General features: G+C 48.5%; 1 protein-coding gene across 1 annotated transcript in view; it reads left to right on the top strand.

Annotated features, from left to right (window-relative positions):
* The first annotated feature begins 2803 nt into the window (after window positions 1-2803).
* The window catches only part of EFNA4 (ephrin A4), a 31196-nt gene continuing 16046 nt past the window's right edge, over window positions 2804-17953 (top strand). The window contains exon 1 of the mRNA XM_054981393.1: window positions 2804-2996. Within this exon, the coding sequence (XP_054837368.1) occupies window positions 2884-2996 (113 nt within the window). The 5' untranslated portion in view covers window positions 2804-2883. The remainder of the gene's footprint in view (window positions 2997-17953) is intronic.

Genomic DNA, 17953 nt, shown 5'->3' with positions numbered 1-17953 from the left:
AAAGCTGGTACCCTGAACATCTTGTAGGTCTCTAAGGTGCCACGGGACTCGAATCCTGCTAGTGTAGAGTGCTGGACTACGAGTGAGGAGGCCTGGGTTCAAATCCCCACTGAGAAGCCTGAGATAATTCTATGCTACACATGCACTTTCAGCCAAACCCTCCATCACAGGGTTGTTTTGAGGATGAAATGGAGGTGCCACTCGTGGGCTATCACATTGTGTTCTATTGGAACTAAAGCAAACGACTCATAGAATCTTAGGGTTGGAAGGGACCTCCACGGTCATCTAGTCCAACCCCCTCCACAATGCAGGAAATTCACAAAGAAGAAGAGTCCCGAAGAAGAGTCCTCTGTGGCATCTTGGAGGCTAACTTGTTTATTGCCACACAAGCTGGTTTGGGCATGGGTTTGATTTGTTTGTTTGTTTATAGTCCGCCTTTCGCACTGAGACTCAAGGCGGATTACACAGTATGAGATTAGCACAATCAGTATCAAGTACATTTCCATAAACAATGCCATAGGGTAAATAGATATAGCCAGGGCTTTTTTTCTGGGAATAGGGGTGGCGGAACTCAGTGGTGGAACTCAGGACCACACAATTATGTCACTTTGGGTCAGCTGGAACAAGGGGGGAGTTTTAATCGCCCTCGGCGAAAATGGTCACGTGGCCGGTGGCCCCGTCCCGTGATCTCCAGACAGAGAGGAGTTTAGATTGCCCTCTGCACCACTCCAGCGGCACGGAGGACAATCTAAACTCCCTTCTGTCTGGAGATCAGGGGGCGGGGCCCCCAGCAATGTGACCATTTTCAAGAGGTGCCAGAACTCCGTTCCACTGCGTTCCAGCTGAAAAAAAGCCCTGGATTTATCATTAGCAAGAATCCGATACAGAGCAGTAAAAATACTGAAGCAGAACATAATCAATTCTAGGACTGACATTAGACAACATGGAGCACTGGTGGTACATAGAAATACATATTTAAAGCAGCAGATAAGTAAGGCAATATATTGATGAAGTCTATGGTCCCTAACACATTAGCGAAGCATCTGAGACCCCATCCCTACAATACAGCCCTCCCATTTTTAGTAAAAAGCCTTTTTGAATAGCCAGTGGTATTTTCATGCAGGCTATGAATTGGCTAAAGGGGTGCGAGATCTCTCTCTGGGGATCTGAGGAAGTGGTAGCGGATCTACTGTCCTGGCACAGGATACTTTGCCTCCTCTAAGGCGCCAACTTGTATAGTGGTGGATAAAATAAACAAGTCTCTGATTCTCTCTCATCCAAGGGAAACTGACATTGCAGAGCTATTCCTGTCTCAGCTGGTTGCTTCCAGTGGGATAACACTGGAGTCACTCTATGCAGGATTGCACTGTAAGCTCTACTCTTGGAATTCCTTATTAGTCAAGAAACTAGTGATGCTGGTGTCAGCGGTGGGATGTTTTTCAGAAAGAAAGGATATGTGTAAAAGAGAGGGATAGGGAGGGGCTGGGAACTGAAAAGAGGTGGAAAGTGAAGCCCAGGTATCTTTCCCCTCCACACACACATGGAGTGGTAGAACAGCTGCATTTAAAGAGTGCCTGTTTGCCTCTACCTGACTGCTTTGTGTATTCGTAAATAAAGCTAATATTACAAAGGTCTTTGGAGCTCTGTTATCCAAAGGAAAGCGGGCTTTGTAGGGCTTCCTCAGAACTTCTTACCACTTTGGGATGTGGTGTGACTTTAATACATTTTTAAAAAATCCCTCTGACCTTGGGGATTGTTTCTGGTGGGTTGTTGTGTTGGCCAGCAGTAGAAGAGCAAGATTCGAGTCCAGGAGCACCTTAATGACGAACAAGGTTTCCAGGATATAAGCTTTTGAGAGTCCAGCTCCCTTCCTCAGATCTCCTTGGGGAAAGCTCTTTGGAGGAAGGGCAGGGCTTTTTAAAAAATGTAATGAATGAATTTTTGAAGGCTGTTATTCACTAGCTTGCGGGAATTCTCGCTAGGCCGAGCTCGGTTCTTGTACTGATCCAGCCAGGCCCAGTTCCAACTTCCTGATGACAGAAATGCATTCTGTCTTAGCTGTTTGGAGACCTTGAGCTCTGGATTGGGAAATGCAAAATACCTTGAAGGTCCACAGAGTCTGATTTCGCCCCCCCCCCCGCTTTAAAAAGAGCAGCATAGAGCGACTTCAGCCCACCCCAGGAACCGAAGATGGAGTGCCTTCATCATCTATGCAAGCCAAGGAAGGGAAAACAAGAGAGACATTCATTTCTGGGGGAAAAAACCGGACTTTATTATTGCTCAGAGGTTTGGACTCTAAAAGAGAAACAAAACATTAATCATGCTAAATGCTTCAATATGTTGCATTCAGCAGAAGGGTCGGATTTGACTAAATGTTCTTCTGGCGATGGAGAAATGATTGGATATTAGCCTCGGCCCTCTGAAAATGTCAGCAATAAACCGAAGGGTCTGGGCCCAGGAGGGTGATTGCCTTCGCCTCCTTTGACCCTCCCTGGGTTGCCAACTGACCCCAGTTCACACCTGCTTTGCTGCTGTGCCTTAAAGAGAGGCTGGAGGGGCAAGGATTTTTCAGAAGCTTCTCCAGGGAAGGCACAGGAGCAAGGGCAGAGAAAAAGTTGGCCACCCCTTTTCTTTCCGGGGGCTGCTGAATGAATGAAGCGGCAGCGGCGCCGCGAGGGTTAACTCCCAACTTTTCTTCTGGGGCTGCAACTTTTCCGCGGAGCGGCAGCCGCCGATTGGTGGAAAGTTGGAGCCGGGGGCGTGGCCGGCGGGCCTCTTTCCCCCTCTGCGGGTCCCCCGGCCGGCCCGACCTGCGAGCGGCTCGGAGCGACGCTCGGCCGAGCAAGTCCCCCGACGGGGCTCAGAGGGCGAGCCGGCGGAGCGATGCGCCCGGCTGGGGCGCTCCTTGGGGGGCTGCTGATGCTCTGGGGGGCCCTGCTGTGGAGGCAGGTGCGCGGCCTCCGCCACAGCGTCTACTGGAACGCCAGCAACCACAGGTAAGGGCGGGGGGGCGGGGGGAGCCAGGATCCTGCCCCTGGGGGGATCCAGCCGAGAGATCCCCTTGGAATCCCTCGCTCCGGGGATCTGGCTGGCCCGATCCGCTTCTTTCCGCCCCGTCTCTTTCCGCCTCCAGGCCCCTGCGCCCCTGGGGGGCCTAATCCCCCCTTTCTCCTTCCCTCCTACTAAATCCCACCACCAGATCCCCGCACCGGATCCCCTCTCGGCGCGCGGCTTGCTGGGTTGCCTCTCCAAGGCTCCCTTTGTTTGAGTGGAGAGAAAAGGCTGGAGCCAGGAGAGACCCCCCCCTTTGTACCTTTTGCCCCCTCCCTCCAAATCTCTACTTTCTCCTCCTGCGCGCCTCCGAGGCTGCTGCTAAGCGAGGATCTGGTTAAGGCAGCCGGGAAAAAAGGGGGGTGCCTCTCTCCTCCCTCTGCCCAGCCGGGCTCCATGTTGCGCGCTCAGCATCTCTCCTTTGTTTGGAGGCCTTCCCAGGTGCCCGCCTCCCTTGCCCACCACGAAAACCCAGCTTCTTTACCTTTCTGGGGAGAGGATGCCCTTTCGGAGCCCCCTCCCCAAGCCAGCTACTGGGCCAAGAGGAGGCCTTCGCTTTGGCACAGCCCTGGGCTGGTTTGGATGGGCCAGGATTTCTGCAGCGCTGCCCACCCTTTTGGGTTTGTGCCCCAGCACTGGCAGCTTCGGTTGGCATAATTCCCCCCCCCTTGCCCACATGAGCCTCGTTGCCTTGGCCTTCATGTCCACAAACGCTCCCATGAGCCATGCCCTGTCTTGTGCCCGCAGCGCTGGCAGGTTTGGACGGCTTGCCCCTGCTTGTTTTCTGCACCTCCCTTTCTGCCTTTAGATGTGGGTCATGTTAATACCCTGTGAACTTCTGAGGCACTGCCAGGTACCCTTTTCCCCAATGAGATCTAGCATGGGAAGCGTGGCTTTTATGGGACTTTCCATGTTGAGGTTTCGCAGTTGTGCCAGGTTGGCTTCTCGTTTCCTTGGCATGGGTAGTTTAAGGCAGGGGTGTGGGCCTCAAAAGGCGGGTGAGTCCACTCTACTGAGAAGAAATTGGAGTATATGAACAGCCACAAAGGATAACTCCTGCTCCATCTCCTAGAGGTCCCATCACAAGATCTGTGCTTTTTCTGGAAGAAAAAATCGATACAGATTTCAAAATCCAGTGACAAAAATCTTACTTTCCCCTACGTGCAGACGTTTGTGTTTTTCTTTAAAAAAAAAAAGGGAGGCTAAACATACACATTTGTCAAAAAGAAGGAGGCTATCATGTTTGAGAAAAGGAACTATTACACAACGAGACATCATCCTAAATAAACATTCAGCCATGCTCAGCGGTTGTCCGTAGTTGAAAAACGAGAGTTGTGTGGCACCTTAAAGATGGACAGATTTATGGAAGCAAAAGCTTGTCGGAGGCATAAAATGGATTCTCGGGTGGCAGGAGAAGAGATCCAGGCAGAAGGAAAGAGGAGGTGTGTGTGTGTGAAATGCAGGTTGTGACATTTCTGTGCAAAAAAATGCAAAAAAGTACACACGAGACCATTCACCCCAGCTGTGATTGGTGATAACAACTTAATTTAGCAGTTTAGTTTAACACTTGTAGTGGCCAAGGGTTTACAGTTAGGATTGAAAGTTGATTTCTTATATAGATTACCTCTAGAGACTGGGTTTCCTGGAGTGCGAATTTTTTTTCTGCTTCACGTTGTGGTAGGTGATAATCTCACTAGCCAAACGGATCTCCTTCTGGGGCAGATCGAGTTTCGAACAGATGAATTTGCCCTTTCCAAAGCCCAGCAAAGTAGCTTAGCTGCTGCTCCTAGTTTGGCTGGAAACATGGAGGGGAATGTGCGTGTTTTGGAGTAAATCCTTGGAGAGCGCTGTGCTTAATTCTTGTCCAAAGGGAGGGCGTGGGCCTTCATCCGTCTGGAGACCGGGCTGAGTGAGGTCAGAAGAATGCTTACAACGTTGAGTGTTCATAGCCATGTACGGTTGCCAGGTCCAGGTTGTGAAATTCCTGGAGATTTGCGGGGTGGAGCCTGGAGAGGGCGGAATTTGAGGAGAGGAGGGGCCTCATTGGGGTTTGATGCCGTGGAGTTCACCCTTCAGAGCAGCCATTTTCTCCAGGGGAACTAGTCTCGGATGCCTGGAGATCAGTTGTTATCCTGGGAGATCTCCAACTACCACCTGGAGGCTGGCAACTCTAACTGTAGTCCGCACAGCAGCCCTCTAAGGCAAGGCCCTTCACTGCGTAGGGCCCTCCGGCTTTTCTAACTACATCTCCCAGTTTGCTCCTGTGTACTGGTCGTGTTCTTTAGGCATAAGAACTTAAGACTAACGCTGCTGGATCTGACCCATGGTCTATATTGTCTGGTGTCCTGTTGGGCATAGAAGGCCTTCCCTTAACATGGCCTCCTACCCGCTGGTATTCTGAGTTTATCTGTCCTGAATATGGAGGTCCTCTTTAGTTACCATGGCTAGTGGCCTGTGATGGAATTCTTCCTCCTAGAGGAATCTGTCTAACCCCCTTTGAAAGCCACCTCGGGCCAAGCTACACATGACGAATGACACAGGTTGGACACTTGTCAGCTTCCCTCAAGTTTTGATGGGAAATGTAGGCGTCCTGGTCTTGCAGCTTGGCTCTCTGCCTGCTGTCCAATGGACTTTCCAACTGTCATTTGTCCAACATTCCGCCAAGCTGCCTACATTTCCCATCAAAACTTGAGGGAAGCTGACAAGTGTCCAACCTGTGTCATTCCTCACTTGGAGTTTGGCCTTCACTCTTACAGCTATCTACATCCACTGGCATCCAACACCAGAATTTCATAGCTGGTCGAGTGAAGGTTGTGTGCCATCCTCATGCTAGAGATTGTGTGTTTCTCTGATGGTAGGTAGCTTTGGAACAGCCTGCCGGGGAAGCAAGTAGGATATTTTTCAGTACTTCATTTAGGAAGGCGTGTCAGGCGGTCCTCTTCCAGAAGGCATTGGGTGGAGGGTGAATTGTTTCAGCGGCTTTGGCTGCGAGTTTGCCGATCCTGCGAATGGGGAAGCCTTTGGCTTTTAAGCCTGCATGGTTTTAAATTGGTAAATTGTTTATCTTAATCTGTTTTCATGTGAATCGGACGATTATTTACGGCTTTACAGCTTGGTTGCTACGCCGTTCGCCACCTTGACTCCAAGGAGATCAGGCAGGTAGAAACATTTTCAAAAACAAAAATAACACAAGCCAGCAATATTACTGAGTTCACGGCGAGGCACAAAACCAGAGAATTCGATCTCGTAGCCAATGCGTGACCGCTTCCCCCCCAAGCCCATTCCTCCACTCTCTGGTGCATAACTAAACAGGAGTCCAGTGGCATTTGAAAGACTGTCACAATTTATTCCACCGGCAGCATTGTGAGTCAAGTATCGCCGCGTCACTCGCCTGCACGCCAAAGCATCCGGCGAAGCGAACTCTGATTCACAAGAACTTATGACGGAATACCTTTTGCTAGTCTTTAAAATGCCACGGGACTCCTCTTTAATTCGTCAACAGGCTCATTTGGCTGTCCCTCCAGAATGATGATCCCTGTCTGGAGGCACTCTCAGTGGCGAGAGAAATGCACTCTGGAGATGCGCAGGAGCACTTCAGTACTTATTTCAGGGGCTCCTGCATTCAGCTGAAAGTAGGAGCTGGTGTGATGGAGCAATGAGAGTCAGACGAGAACAAGAGAGCAGAGATGTAAAATGTACAGCCATGGGGTTAGGTAGCAATTTTCCCCAGGCCGGCTAGGGATCCTGACAGTGTTTTGCCATCTTCTGGGCATGGAGCAAGGGGGTTGGACTAGATGACCCTGGAGATCCCTTCCAACCCTATGATTCTGTGTTGAAGCCCTGGGGAAAACCTGTGGTTTTCCCCCCTTCCCAGGCTTGGGACAGCCATTCCTGCTCAGCCTGACCTACCTCACTGGATTGTTGTGAGGAACCGTGTAGGTCTGTGGGAAAGGGCTGTGGCTCAGTAGCAGGGCCCCTGCTCTGTTTGCCGAAGGTCCTAGGTTCAGTCCCCGGCATCTCCAGTTAAAAGGATCAGGCAGTAGGTGATGTGAAAAATCTAAATCTTAGACCTCGGAGATCCGCTGCCAGTCTGAATCAACGATACTGACCTTGATGGGCAGAAGGTCTGATTAAATATAAGGCAGCTTCACGTGTGTCGCTCTGAGATCTTGGAAAAAGCGTGAAATAGAAACATACTAAGCCGTTTATTATTTTTTTAATTTTGTTCCTTTGGGAGATTTCTGGCCCGTCTCTTCAGGGCGCAGTGAAATGCCGCCGCTCAATTTTGACGAGCTCCCCCCCCCTGCACATATTAAAGCCCCGTGTGGGTGTCCACCAGCTGGTCAGTCCAACCCACAGTTCACAGTGCCCAGGTGTGAGTGTGTGTTTGTGTGTGCCTGTCAGAGGGGGAGTGAATCTGGAATTCAGATTAATCTGGAGTCTTTGTTTCTGTAATCTTAGCCTCTTTTCCTCCCTTGCTGGGCCCACCCGGGCAGGAGGGGGGGGGGAGCGAGTTGGGGCGAGTCTGCAAGGGAAGGATGAAGGGAAACGGGGAACATTCCAGCCCGGTTTTTGCTGTGCTCAGCGTGGGAGCCGTTGGGTCTGCTGGCGCTTGGGGCTCGGGCCTAGCCAAAGCAGCGTTTTGGGAGTGCCATGGAGGGAGTTGGCTTGAGGCCCGAGGAGTGCTATAAATCCCAAGAAAGGATGGCAGCGTGCGTAGGAAGGCCTGGCTTGGGTGGGCGAAGGAGAGAGCCTTGCTGTGCCAGCATGCTTTGCCGGCAGAATCCAGCTCTGTCCTCTTTCCTCAGACTTTCTCCAGGCTTTGCTTTCGCTGTGTAACTTCAAACTGCAGGTCGGGGTTTACACAATCCAGTGCTCCTCCGTAGCCCAATATAAATCATCCCTGCATGTAGAGTACTAGCGTTTCAAGGAAAAGCATTCAGGCCTAGCCTGCTCCCTGACATGCTAGGTTTCGGCATGGAGGGTGTTTTAATGGATGGAAGAAGGTTCAGCTGTGCGCGCTCCACCTGTAGCTGAAATGCAAATTTCCCCTTTCTGTGAGAATTTGGCTTTACAGTAGCTGTTGAAGTTAAATGTCAGTTTAATCGGAACTGCAGTTGACCATGTTGGCTTAGTGGAACCTCTGTGTTCAGAGGCAGTATACCTTTGGATACCCATTTCTGGAGACTACTCATAAGGGAGGGCTGTTTGCTTCATGCCCTAGTCGTGAACTTCTCTGAAGCATCCTATTTCAGATTTCTGCAATCCAAACCCTGTCGATTGTATATTGACGTACAATATGTAATCCATCTTGAGTCTCAGAGAGAAGGGCGGACTATCTATAAATAATGTAAATAAATTTTTTTAAAGCTGGTTGCAAACAAGTTACAGTGCTAAATGGCTCTTTGGTTGGATCCTCCCCATATGAGCCTCAGAGGACTCTTCGCCCGAGCGATAAACATCTATTAAAGATCCCTGGCCCTAGGGAGGCCCGCCTGGCGTCGACCAGGGCCAGGGCTTTTTCGGTCTTGGCCCCAGCCTGGTAGAACACGCTGTCTTATGAGACCAAGGCCCGGCAAGATTTGTTAGCATTTCGCCGGGCCTGCAAGACAGAGCTGTTCCGCCAGGCATATGGTTGATGCTAGGCGGTGCCCCCCCAGTCGGGGGGGGGGGATAAACTATATGCCCTCCTGTCCAATGTCACGTTCCATCTCCCACATATTTTTCTGGTAAAAATGCTTTAGAGACGGTGGAAAGGTGAGCGTCTAAATTATGTGCTGCTATGTTTCTTGTTTTTATATTTATATAGTAGTATTTTAAATTGTGGTATGTAGTATTTTATGTTTTAAATGGTAATAATGGTTTGAATTGTGCAATGTGTTTTAAGCCTTGCTGTGATCCGCCCTGAGCCCGCTGGTGTGGGGAGGGCGGAGTATAAATTGATTAAATTAAATTAAATCCTGCAGGACTTACGTTCTTATGAATCAGAAAATGTTAAGAGGAGGAAAGAAACCTTATATTTTCCTGCATTAATTCAGTAAGACTCAATACTCACCCAATTTCCACACTTTTAAAAAAACTTTGCCTTTATAGGGATGCACTCCTCAACATTCTTACTTAGGAGTAAGCCCCTTTGAACACATTGGCACTTACTCCTGAGTAAGCGTGCGTAGGGATCAGGGCTGTGTGGCTTGCAGTCGGCATCTTATTTAGTCCTAACCGCTTTTAGAGTGCAAGTTGAAAGGTGAGATTTAGAGATTAAAAAATAATAATAATACTGAAGTAACCACCTTGGTTATATGTCCTGAGGTTGCTCTGGAATTCGCAGGGAGTGAATGAAGGTTGCCAGATCTTAAATGCATAAGCCTCCTTAACTGAGTATATTATTCAACATTGTTGAACATGTAGAATCCCAGACTGTACTTTGCAAAACAGATTCGTGTTAGGAAAACTTGCTTTGAGACACTGTTCCTTCTCCTCGCCCCTAACTAGACATGGGCACAAACCACATTACGAACCAAAAAAACCATGAATCGCCTGATCATCTGTTCACGATCCAGCAGTTTGTGAGGGTCTATGGCCAACGAACCAGCATTTGTTGGAAGCCTGGTTTGTTGCGTTGGGCCGTGGTTTGTGAAGCCAGACAGTCAGGCACCATCAATCATTTCCCTTGGAAACAGAGCTGGGGGAATGCCTGAACTTTGTCTGCACTCCTTCTTTCACCCTGGAAACCCGAATCGAAGCCCAGCTTACCTTGATCGGCAGGTCTTCCTTCCAACCATGGAGCTGCAAATTGGTTACAATTGGTTACATGGGAGAAGACACCTGGGGGGAAGGAGGGGGAAGGGGGGGTGTTCTGTAGCCATGGGCACTCCAATCTCATCCCTGCAAACCCTGATAGGCAGTTCTGACGGCCAACCCCTTGTACACTGGGCCAACGTCAACTGGTGGCTCTAATTGTATCGAGTGGGAGTTTCCTGGGGGCCTCGGATTGGAGAGGGTATAACTCCAAGATCCCTATTGCAATCTTGACCAAACTTGATTGCTGGCTGGAGAAGAGCCTGCTAAACACTCCCTGTGAATATGGGCTCTCTAAGTGCAACGGGGGCCGTTCCGACGCCCACGAACCGTGAACCGGTTTGGTAACGGGAAATGTTCGTTATGGTTCGTTTGTTCAGGTTCATCGGTGACCATGAACCACAGGTTCGTTAATTTTTTTTGGTTCGTGCCCATGTCCCCTGACCTCCAATTCAGATCAACTTGAGTAAACTCCATTTATTTGTATAACTCTGGTATATTACATTCTTTATTCCATTTATTAAAATGTTTATATTCCGTCTTTCCTCGTGGCTCAAGGCAGCATACATATCACAATTAAAACCAGCACAATTTAAAACATAAAAAAATTAAACCCCAAATAGTTGCAATAGATGCTTGCAGCCAATGCACCCTTAAAATCTTCCTCTTGGGGTTTAAAGTGGGCAGGCTTCACATGCATATTCCCTTCTGGGAATATGTTCCTTTCAGCTTTATCCCTGTGCTGAAAAGACAAGCCAGAGCTGTCTTACGGGGCCCGAGCGTGCATCCTCAGACGCTATGGGGGACTCTGCCTCTGAAAAGGACGCTCTACCCCACTGTTTCTGCTCTGGAGGACCAAAAGTAGTTCTAGTCCATTCCTGATCTGTTAGTGCTATTTTTTTAAAATAAGGCACACGAGACACCTCTCACAGATGTGCACCCATGCGCAAGGTTGCTTCAGAAGTCTCATTAAACTATAGGGATGGATACAGGATAAATTTTCCATCAGTGGAACAGAAATGGACTCTCCCCCCACTTCAGACCACCGATCTCCATAAAATGCTGCTGTTCGGGAACTCTGATGAACAACGTAAGGATGGCCTGCTGTGGAAAGTGGAAATGGTGGAACTTGCCGATTTAGTTTCAGGTGGGTAGCCGTGTTAGTCTTTAGTAGAAGAGCAAGAATCGGGTCCAGTAGCACCTGGAAGACCCACTAGATTTCCAGGGTATGAGTTGTCAAGGGTCAGAGCTCCCTTCGTCACAAGCTTTGACTCTTGAAAGCTTCCACCCTGGAAGTCTATTTGGTCATTCCATAGTGTGGTGCTCCACAAACAAGTTTGGTGTTCTGCCTGTGGCCCAAGTCAATTAGCGGCTTCTGCTTCAGTCCAAATCGTAGCTTGCCGTAACAGTCGAGGTGACATTCTGAGCTCTGTGTGCCTCGCCTCCCAAGCCATTGTTGCAAACTGTGCTTCGAATCTACTTTGCAATCCTGGTTTAGTAGGGAAGCATGCAAGCCAAGGTTTGCTCATTAGGATGTCATGGTAAAAAAACTCTGGTTTGCATGAAATTGGGAGCAACCAACGGTAGCCTTGGGGAAGAGGAGGGAAGGTGTTCGAGAGTGTGTGCTTTGCTTGATGTAGTGCCAAACTGAAGAATGGACTCTTGAGTATGCCGCTGTCACTGGGACTGCATGCGAATGCCGGCCTTTACTCTGGGAGGCTGTCTTGAGTGGGTGACTCGGAAGCCTGCAGTCACCCCTGGGCCACTAGAATTTAGGCAGCCGGGCCAGAGTCACACGGCAGATTATTTTTTGCAAAGTGGTTCTCGCAACCATTTAAACAGAGCCTTTTTTTATTTGTCTGCCTTTGGACTTTGTACCTTCTTGCAAAATCTGCAATCTTGGCTCCTCGCTTAATCTGCCTGTTGACTGTTTCACTGTTTAGTCATTGTGGGTTTTTTTTTAAAGCCACTGAAAACATTTCTCTTTCCCAAGTTGATTTTAACTATCAGCACTCCTATTCCTTACCGAAACTCAGCCCTGGAACCTGGCTTTGACGGCAGGGCCATGTTGCAGAATGCAAGCTCGAGAATGTTCTCTGAGCATGTGCAGAAAGTGGCTTTTGCATAGCCACTGCGAGCCCCAAGATATATGGGACTTTGTAGGAAAGGCTAATTTCTAAGCAGTCCTGATCCTCAGCAGAGAAAATGCAGTTGCCTGTCTCCCTTCCTTTGAATCCCTCCTCTAAATCTACATTTTCTGTGAAGCCCACGGCATAATCCTTTAAGTCACTTTTACTTAATAGCCATAATAGCTAAATGGAAGCTCCACGTTCAGGCAGGGTACCTTTGAACATCCATTCCTGTGAGGTAATAGCAGAGGAGAATGGTTGTCTTCCAGTCCATTTGGTTGGACGAGACGAGAAACAAGTTGTTAGACTAGGTTTGATCTTTTAGTCTGATCCCGCTGGCTTCTTAAACGAAGCAAAGCTCGGATAAAAATATTTGTTTAAAAGATTAATACCCTGCATAGCAGTGGGCTTGGAGATGGCTCTTGCATTAAAAAAAGAAAGAAAGCTAAGTGAGATACAAAAATCAATTGGATTAAACCAATAATAAAAGCGCCATCGGCATTATTATCAAGCTTTAAAACCATGAATGGGTGCTTAGTTGTATCGTTTCGAAAGCTTGGGAGACTAGGACAGCTTTTTCCCAGACTAGTAAGTGGACGCCAGGCCAGTCTTGTCAGGGGCGCATGTCATAATTGGGGTGTCGCTACACAGAAGGCCCTGTCCCCCATAGCCACCCACCAGGACTGTGAAGGAGCAGGGCCTCCTTTAATGATCTTGGTGCGTGGGTCAGTTTTTGTGGAAACAGGTGATCCGTCAAAGACACAGGCTGGTGAGGACTTTGTAGGTCAAAGCCACACTGTTTTTTTGGTGTGTGTGTGTGTGTGTGTGTGTGTGTGTGTGTGTGTGTGTGTGTGTGACCTGGGTGTTGCCAAGAAATGGGTAATTTATTTATTTATTTTATTTCTATTTATATCGTATTTGTATTCTGCCCTCCCTGCGAGCAGGCTCAGGGCGGATAACAACATTAAGAAAATTTAAAACATTCCATATTAAAACATTTAAAAGCATTATTCAAAAATATCATAAAAAGTGGAACAAGCTTTGCGTTTGTCTGTTTCCCAGCAGAGGCCAGAGCTGGAGAGAGGCAGTATTGTGTAATGGTCAGAGCGTCCATCTAGAACTGGGGACGCCCTGTGTCACTAACTCTCCCTTGGCTTGGAACTTGCTCATGGCAGCCATTTTATGACTGGTCCCTCCCCCCATGGCAGCCATTTTGTGGTGATCCTTTCTTAAATTTCCGAAAGCATTCACAGGTTCAACAAATTTGGGGGCTCCTGGCTTTAAAACTTCTCTCCTTTGCCATTTTCTCGCAGGAAAAAGCCATCGGATGGGAGGGCCTACACATTTTCCCCAGCAGGAGTAAAGGTTTTCCAGTGGGAAAACGGGGGAGAAAGTCTCGTTCCTCTATTCTCCTCAGTAAAGCAGGCCTGGAGGCTGCATTTGCAGAAGAAAAAAGTCCTTGCCATTGAAGAAATTAGAAGGTGTTGCTGAGCCCTTAGCCTAATGTACCTTGCAGGGTTTTTGTGACTCTTGGAGGATAGAACCTTCTACCCCGCCCTCAGCTCCCTGGAGGATACGAAGAGTAGAAATCAGATAAGTAGATGGTGTACTGACCGAAGTTGGTCAAAAGTGCGCTGATTCATGGATGCCACTTGGGTATCCATGCACAAGGTTAGATACCCATTGCCTGGAAACAGGGTTGCCAGCCAGTGGTTTAACCATAGAGTTTCCACTGAATCCTAGAGTGGCGTGACATCATTTCTGCATTTGCTGCAGAAATGATGTCACACTGTTTACTCAAAATCAAAAAGAGTCCAGTAGCACCTTTAAGACTAACCAATTTTATTGTAGCATAAGCTTTCGAGAATCACAGTTCTCTTCGTCAGATGCATGGAGAGCAAAAAGAGAAACTGGTCAGATATAGAGGAGGGGGGGCGGGGTAGATGCAAACATCTCCTTCTGATATGCAGATGCAAACAGCTCCTTCTGATGTGGAGATCAGTTTGCTTCTGTAAAGGTTCAGAGGACTTAGCTGTGTTAGTCTGTAGTAGCAAAATCAAAAAGAATCCAGCAGCACCTCCAAGACCAACCAATTCCACTGCAGCACAAGCCTTCGATAACCACAGTCCTCCCCGCCAGATGCATCTGACAAAGAGAACTGTGATCCCCAAAAGCCCACGCCAGGTGCCACTGGGCTCCCCCAGACCCCGCCTCTGTAAAGGAAATCAGTTACCTGTGATAATGAGATAACCATTCATAGTCCCTATTCAGTCCCAGCTTGACAGAGTCAAATTTACATATGAATTCCAATTCAGCAGCTTCCCGTTGGATTTTGTTTTTGAAAGGTTTCTGTTGAACTACAGCGACCTTTAAGTCTTTGATGGAATGTCCTGGTAGATTGAAGTGTTCTCCCACTGGTTTCTGGACGTTTCCATTTCTAATGTCAGATTTGTGTCCATTTATTCTTTTGCGTAGAGGTTGGCTGGTTTGTCCAATGTACAGAGCAGAAGGACATTGTTGGCACATGAGGGCATATATCAGATTGGAGGATGAGCAGCTGTAAGAGCCAGAGACAGTGTAGTTGATGCCATTGGGTCCTGTAATTGTATTCCCTGGGTAGATATAGGGGCAGAGCTGGCATCTGGGTCTGTTGCAGGGCCTGGTACCTGTGCTGGTGACTCTGCTGGCCGATTCATGATTGTAAGTGAGAAGTCGTTTAAGATTGGGGGGCTGTCTGTAGGCAAGGAGAGGTCTTCCACCCAGGGCTTCTGAGAGAGAGGTACATTTTCCAGGATGGGTTGTAGCTCAGTGATGATACGTTGGATGGGTTTGAGCTGGGAACTATAGGTGACAACCAGTGGTGTTCTGTTGTTAGTTCCTTTAGGTTTGTCCTGGAGCAGGCTGTTTCTGGGTACTAGTCTGGCCCTGTTGACTTGTTTTTTTCCCCTGCATCTCCTCCCTGCTGGCTTACTGAGCAGGAATTTGGGGGGGGGGGTTGCTGACAGGAGGTTTCCCCTCTATAGTATGAGGTTTAGCAACCCTGCTTGGAAGCCATCAGTGGGCACTCTTCACTTGTGGGCCTCCCTGATCCACCTAACGGGCAGCAAGATATACCTTTTCTTCTAATCTCCCCACACTTCCAAAATGTATTCTGTAAGCTCACTGGGGCAGAGACCTAAAGGTGCCTTATCCGATCATTGGGTCCACTTATCTCAGTTTGCTTTGCATTGGGTCCACCTATTTCAGTGCTGTTTACTTCGACCAGCAGTGGCTCTCCTGGGACCTGGATTGGGCAAAAGTTTTCTCAGCATTTGACAGCTGAGATCCTTTAATTGAAGATGCCAGAGACGAAACCCAGGGCCTTCCGCCTGCTAAGCAAGTGTTCCGTCACCACATCGCAAACCCTCTCTTGCGTCTTTTTGATGGTGTAACTGTAGGTCCACAGATGAGGTCGATTGAGAGGACCATAAATTTAATTCTAATGACTAGCAACCGGTGTAAGCCTCTTATGCACTCCCCCAGAGGAGGAATATGTTTTTTTGAAAGCCGCCAGTGAGACAGGCTGAGAGCGAGTGCCAGGTTGCATCTTGACCTGGGTGGAGCATTCCTGTTGTGAGTTAGATGGGAGGAACAGTAAAAACGGCAACACTTGACTGCTTCTCTTTCCCCTTTTAAGCCTTTTCCCTTCCTTCTGCCAACCGACACTTACAGAAGAAATGCTTTTCCTTTTCTTCTTCAGCCAGCCACGTGCCTGAGTGGCAACCAGAAACCAACAACGGGCTACCAAGCCCGGCCCCAAATTTGTTGATAAAAAGAATTATGTTAAATAAATAAAATACGTTGCTAATGACTTGTATGTTTATATTTGTTAGCCCATCCAATAAAATTTTTTAAAAAAATATGTTGCTGCATACTGAAGGCCATGATCTCTTGGTGTTTGGGGGGCAATCTGTGGGAGGGCTTCTAGTGTCCCTTCCCCACTGCCAGACCTTCTGATGACACCTGGGTTGGACTGGATGGGCCATTGGCCTGATCCAACATGGCTTCTCTTATGTTCTTAGGTTCTTATCCTATGCCTGGTGATATAGGAGTAAGTCTGGCTTGAAACCAGAGGGACTTGTCTCTGAAGCAACATGTTACGTTTTCCCCTTTGACGTCTCTGGGTTGGGTGGAGAGGGATGCTCCGAAGTTCATGTTCTTCCCAGGCCTACATGGGCCCAGTTCAGATTGGGATTGCTGGGTATAGAAAGAGGGGTCTTAAATCTCCCCCCTATATCTGAAACTCCCACTGAGGGCACAGTTCGCCCTGTTAGGGGCCGTATGCATGCTCATGATGACATATTTCCACAGAGGGGCAAATGGAGCCCCCCTCTGGGGCTGTTTCAGTTTGGGAAAACGCCACAGGGCTCCCTCTGTTGTAGGGCTGCCAGGTCCAGGTTGGGAACTTCCTGGAGATTTTGGAGGTAGAACCTGGAAAGAGTTGAGTTTGGGGAGGGGCCTCAGTGGGGTATAATGCCATAGAGTCCACCCTCCAAAGCAGCCATTTTCTCCAGAGGAACTGATCTCTGTGGCCTGGAGATCAGTTGTCATTCCGGGAGATCTCCAGCCACCACCTGGAGGCCGGCAACCCTACTCTCTCACTACCTCATGATCAGAACCAGCTGTGTACATGCTCAGGAACTTTCCTCTCCACCTGGCCTGAGGAATCTCTGAGGAAAATGTAACGTGTAGTTATGTCCTGAGTAAACGTGTCGGGAGAGCTGCACGCTGAGTTTCAGACGATCGAAAGAAAGCAGCCACCCTCGTGCGCCTCGGTTTCAAATGTCTGAGGGTGCCCTTATTTTATCTGTCTGGCTAATCTTTTCAAAACAAGGTGTGTTGACTTTCAAATCTCACTTGGGTCTATCAATATTTGACTGTGTAAAGTTTGTCCTCTCCAGACCCTGCTTGCTTAGCTGTCTAGCTCACCTGAAGGCTGTGCTTGAAGGGATGTGGAAAATGCAAGGAATCCCTCCTGAACCTGTTTAGTTTGCTGGTTTCCCCCCCCCCCCCAATGCGATGGCAAGGGGCACTTTGCGGTGGTGAGGAAAGGGGACCGCTTTCCTTACCAAAACTGGCCCCTCCAGTTGTTTTTAAGAACAATAAAAGCCCTGCTGGATCAGTCTGTCTAGTCCTGCACCCTTTCTCACACAACAATAGGGCATAGAAAACAAGGCCTTCCCCTGTTGTTGTCTTCTGGGATTCAGAGGTTGACTGCCTCTGAACATGGAGGTTTCCTTTAATCACCATGGCTAGAAGCCACTGATAGATCTAGATCCAGAGGACGAAGAGAACTGTGATTCTCGAAAGCTTATGCTACAGTAAAGTTGGTTAGTCTTAAAGGTGCTACTGGACCCTTTTCGATACTGATAGAACTGTCCTCCACAAATCTTTCTAAACCCCTTCTAAAGTTTTTCTGAATCTGTGCTTCTTTTCCACTACGGAGAGAGAAAAGGAAACAAGGTGGGGTTAACAGGTGGGTGGTCTTAGGGAAGAATGGTTCAGCATCTTTTCCCTCACTCCCCTAAATTTGATCTGAGATCCTTCCTCACTCACAGTACAGGTGAAAGACAGATTGTCAAGAGACACTTCATGAGTCTCCCATGTCACAACCAATTTAGCCCTGAATTCCTTCCTCTGCCTCAGGACAGGAAGCAATATCTAATCGAATCGATCTTCAAAACACTCTAAAATAGGTCACTGATCGCATTCCCAGTTGGTGAGGTGTGAGCAGCAGCCTTTACTTTGAAGGCTTTCAGCCTCTCTGCCTTGGCAATTAGACTTTCCGCTCTATCCGGTTTTGGCATAACCAACACACAGCAGCTATGGATGGCCCACGTGCCTCTCCCAATTCTCCTAGCACCAAACTTGCACGGGAATATGGTTCTTTCTCTCTTACAGCCAAAGCGGGGGCTCTGATCACATCTCTTTGGGGG

Source organism: Eublepharis macularius, chromosome 1 (genome assembly GCF_028583425.1).
Source record: "Eublepharis macularius isolate TG4126 chromosome 1, MPM_Emac_v1.0, whole genome shotgun sequence".
Classification (NCBI taxonomy): domain Eukaryota; kingdom Metazoa; phylum Chordata; class Lepidosauria; order Squamata; family Eublepharidae; genus Eublepharis; species Eublepharis macularius.
The sequence above is the reverse complement of the archived record's forward strand: the minus strand, read 5'-3'. Positions and strand labels throughout refer to the sequence as shown.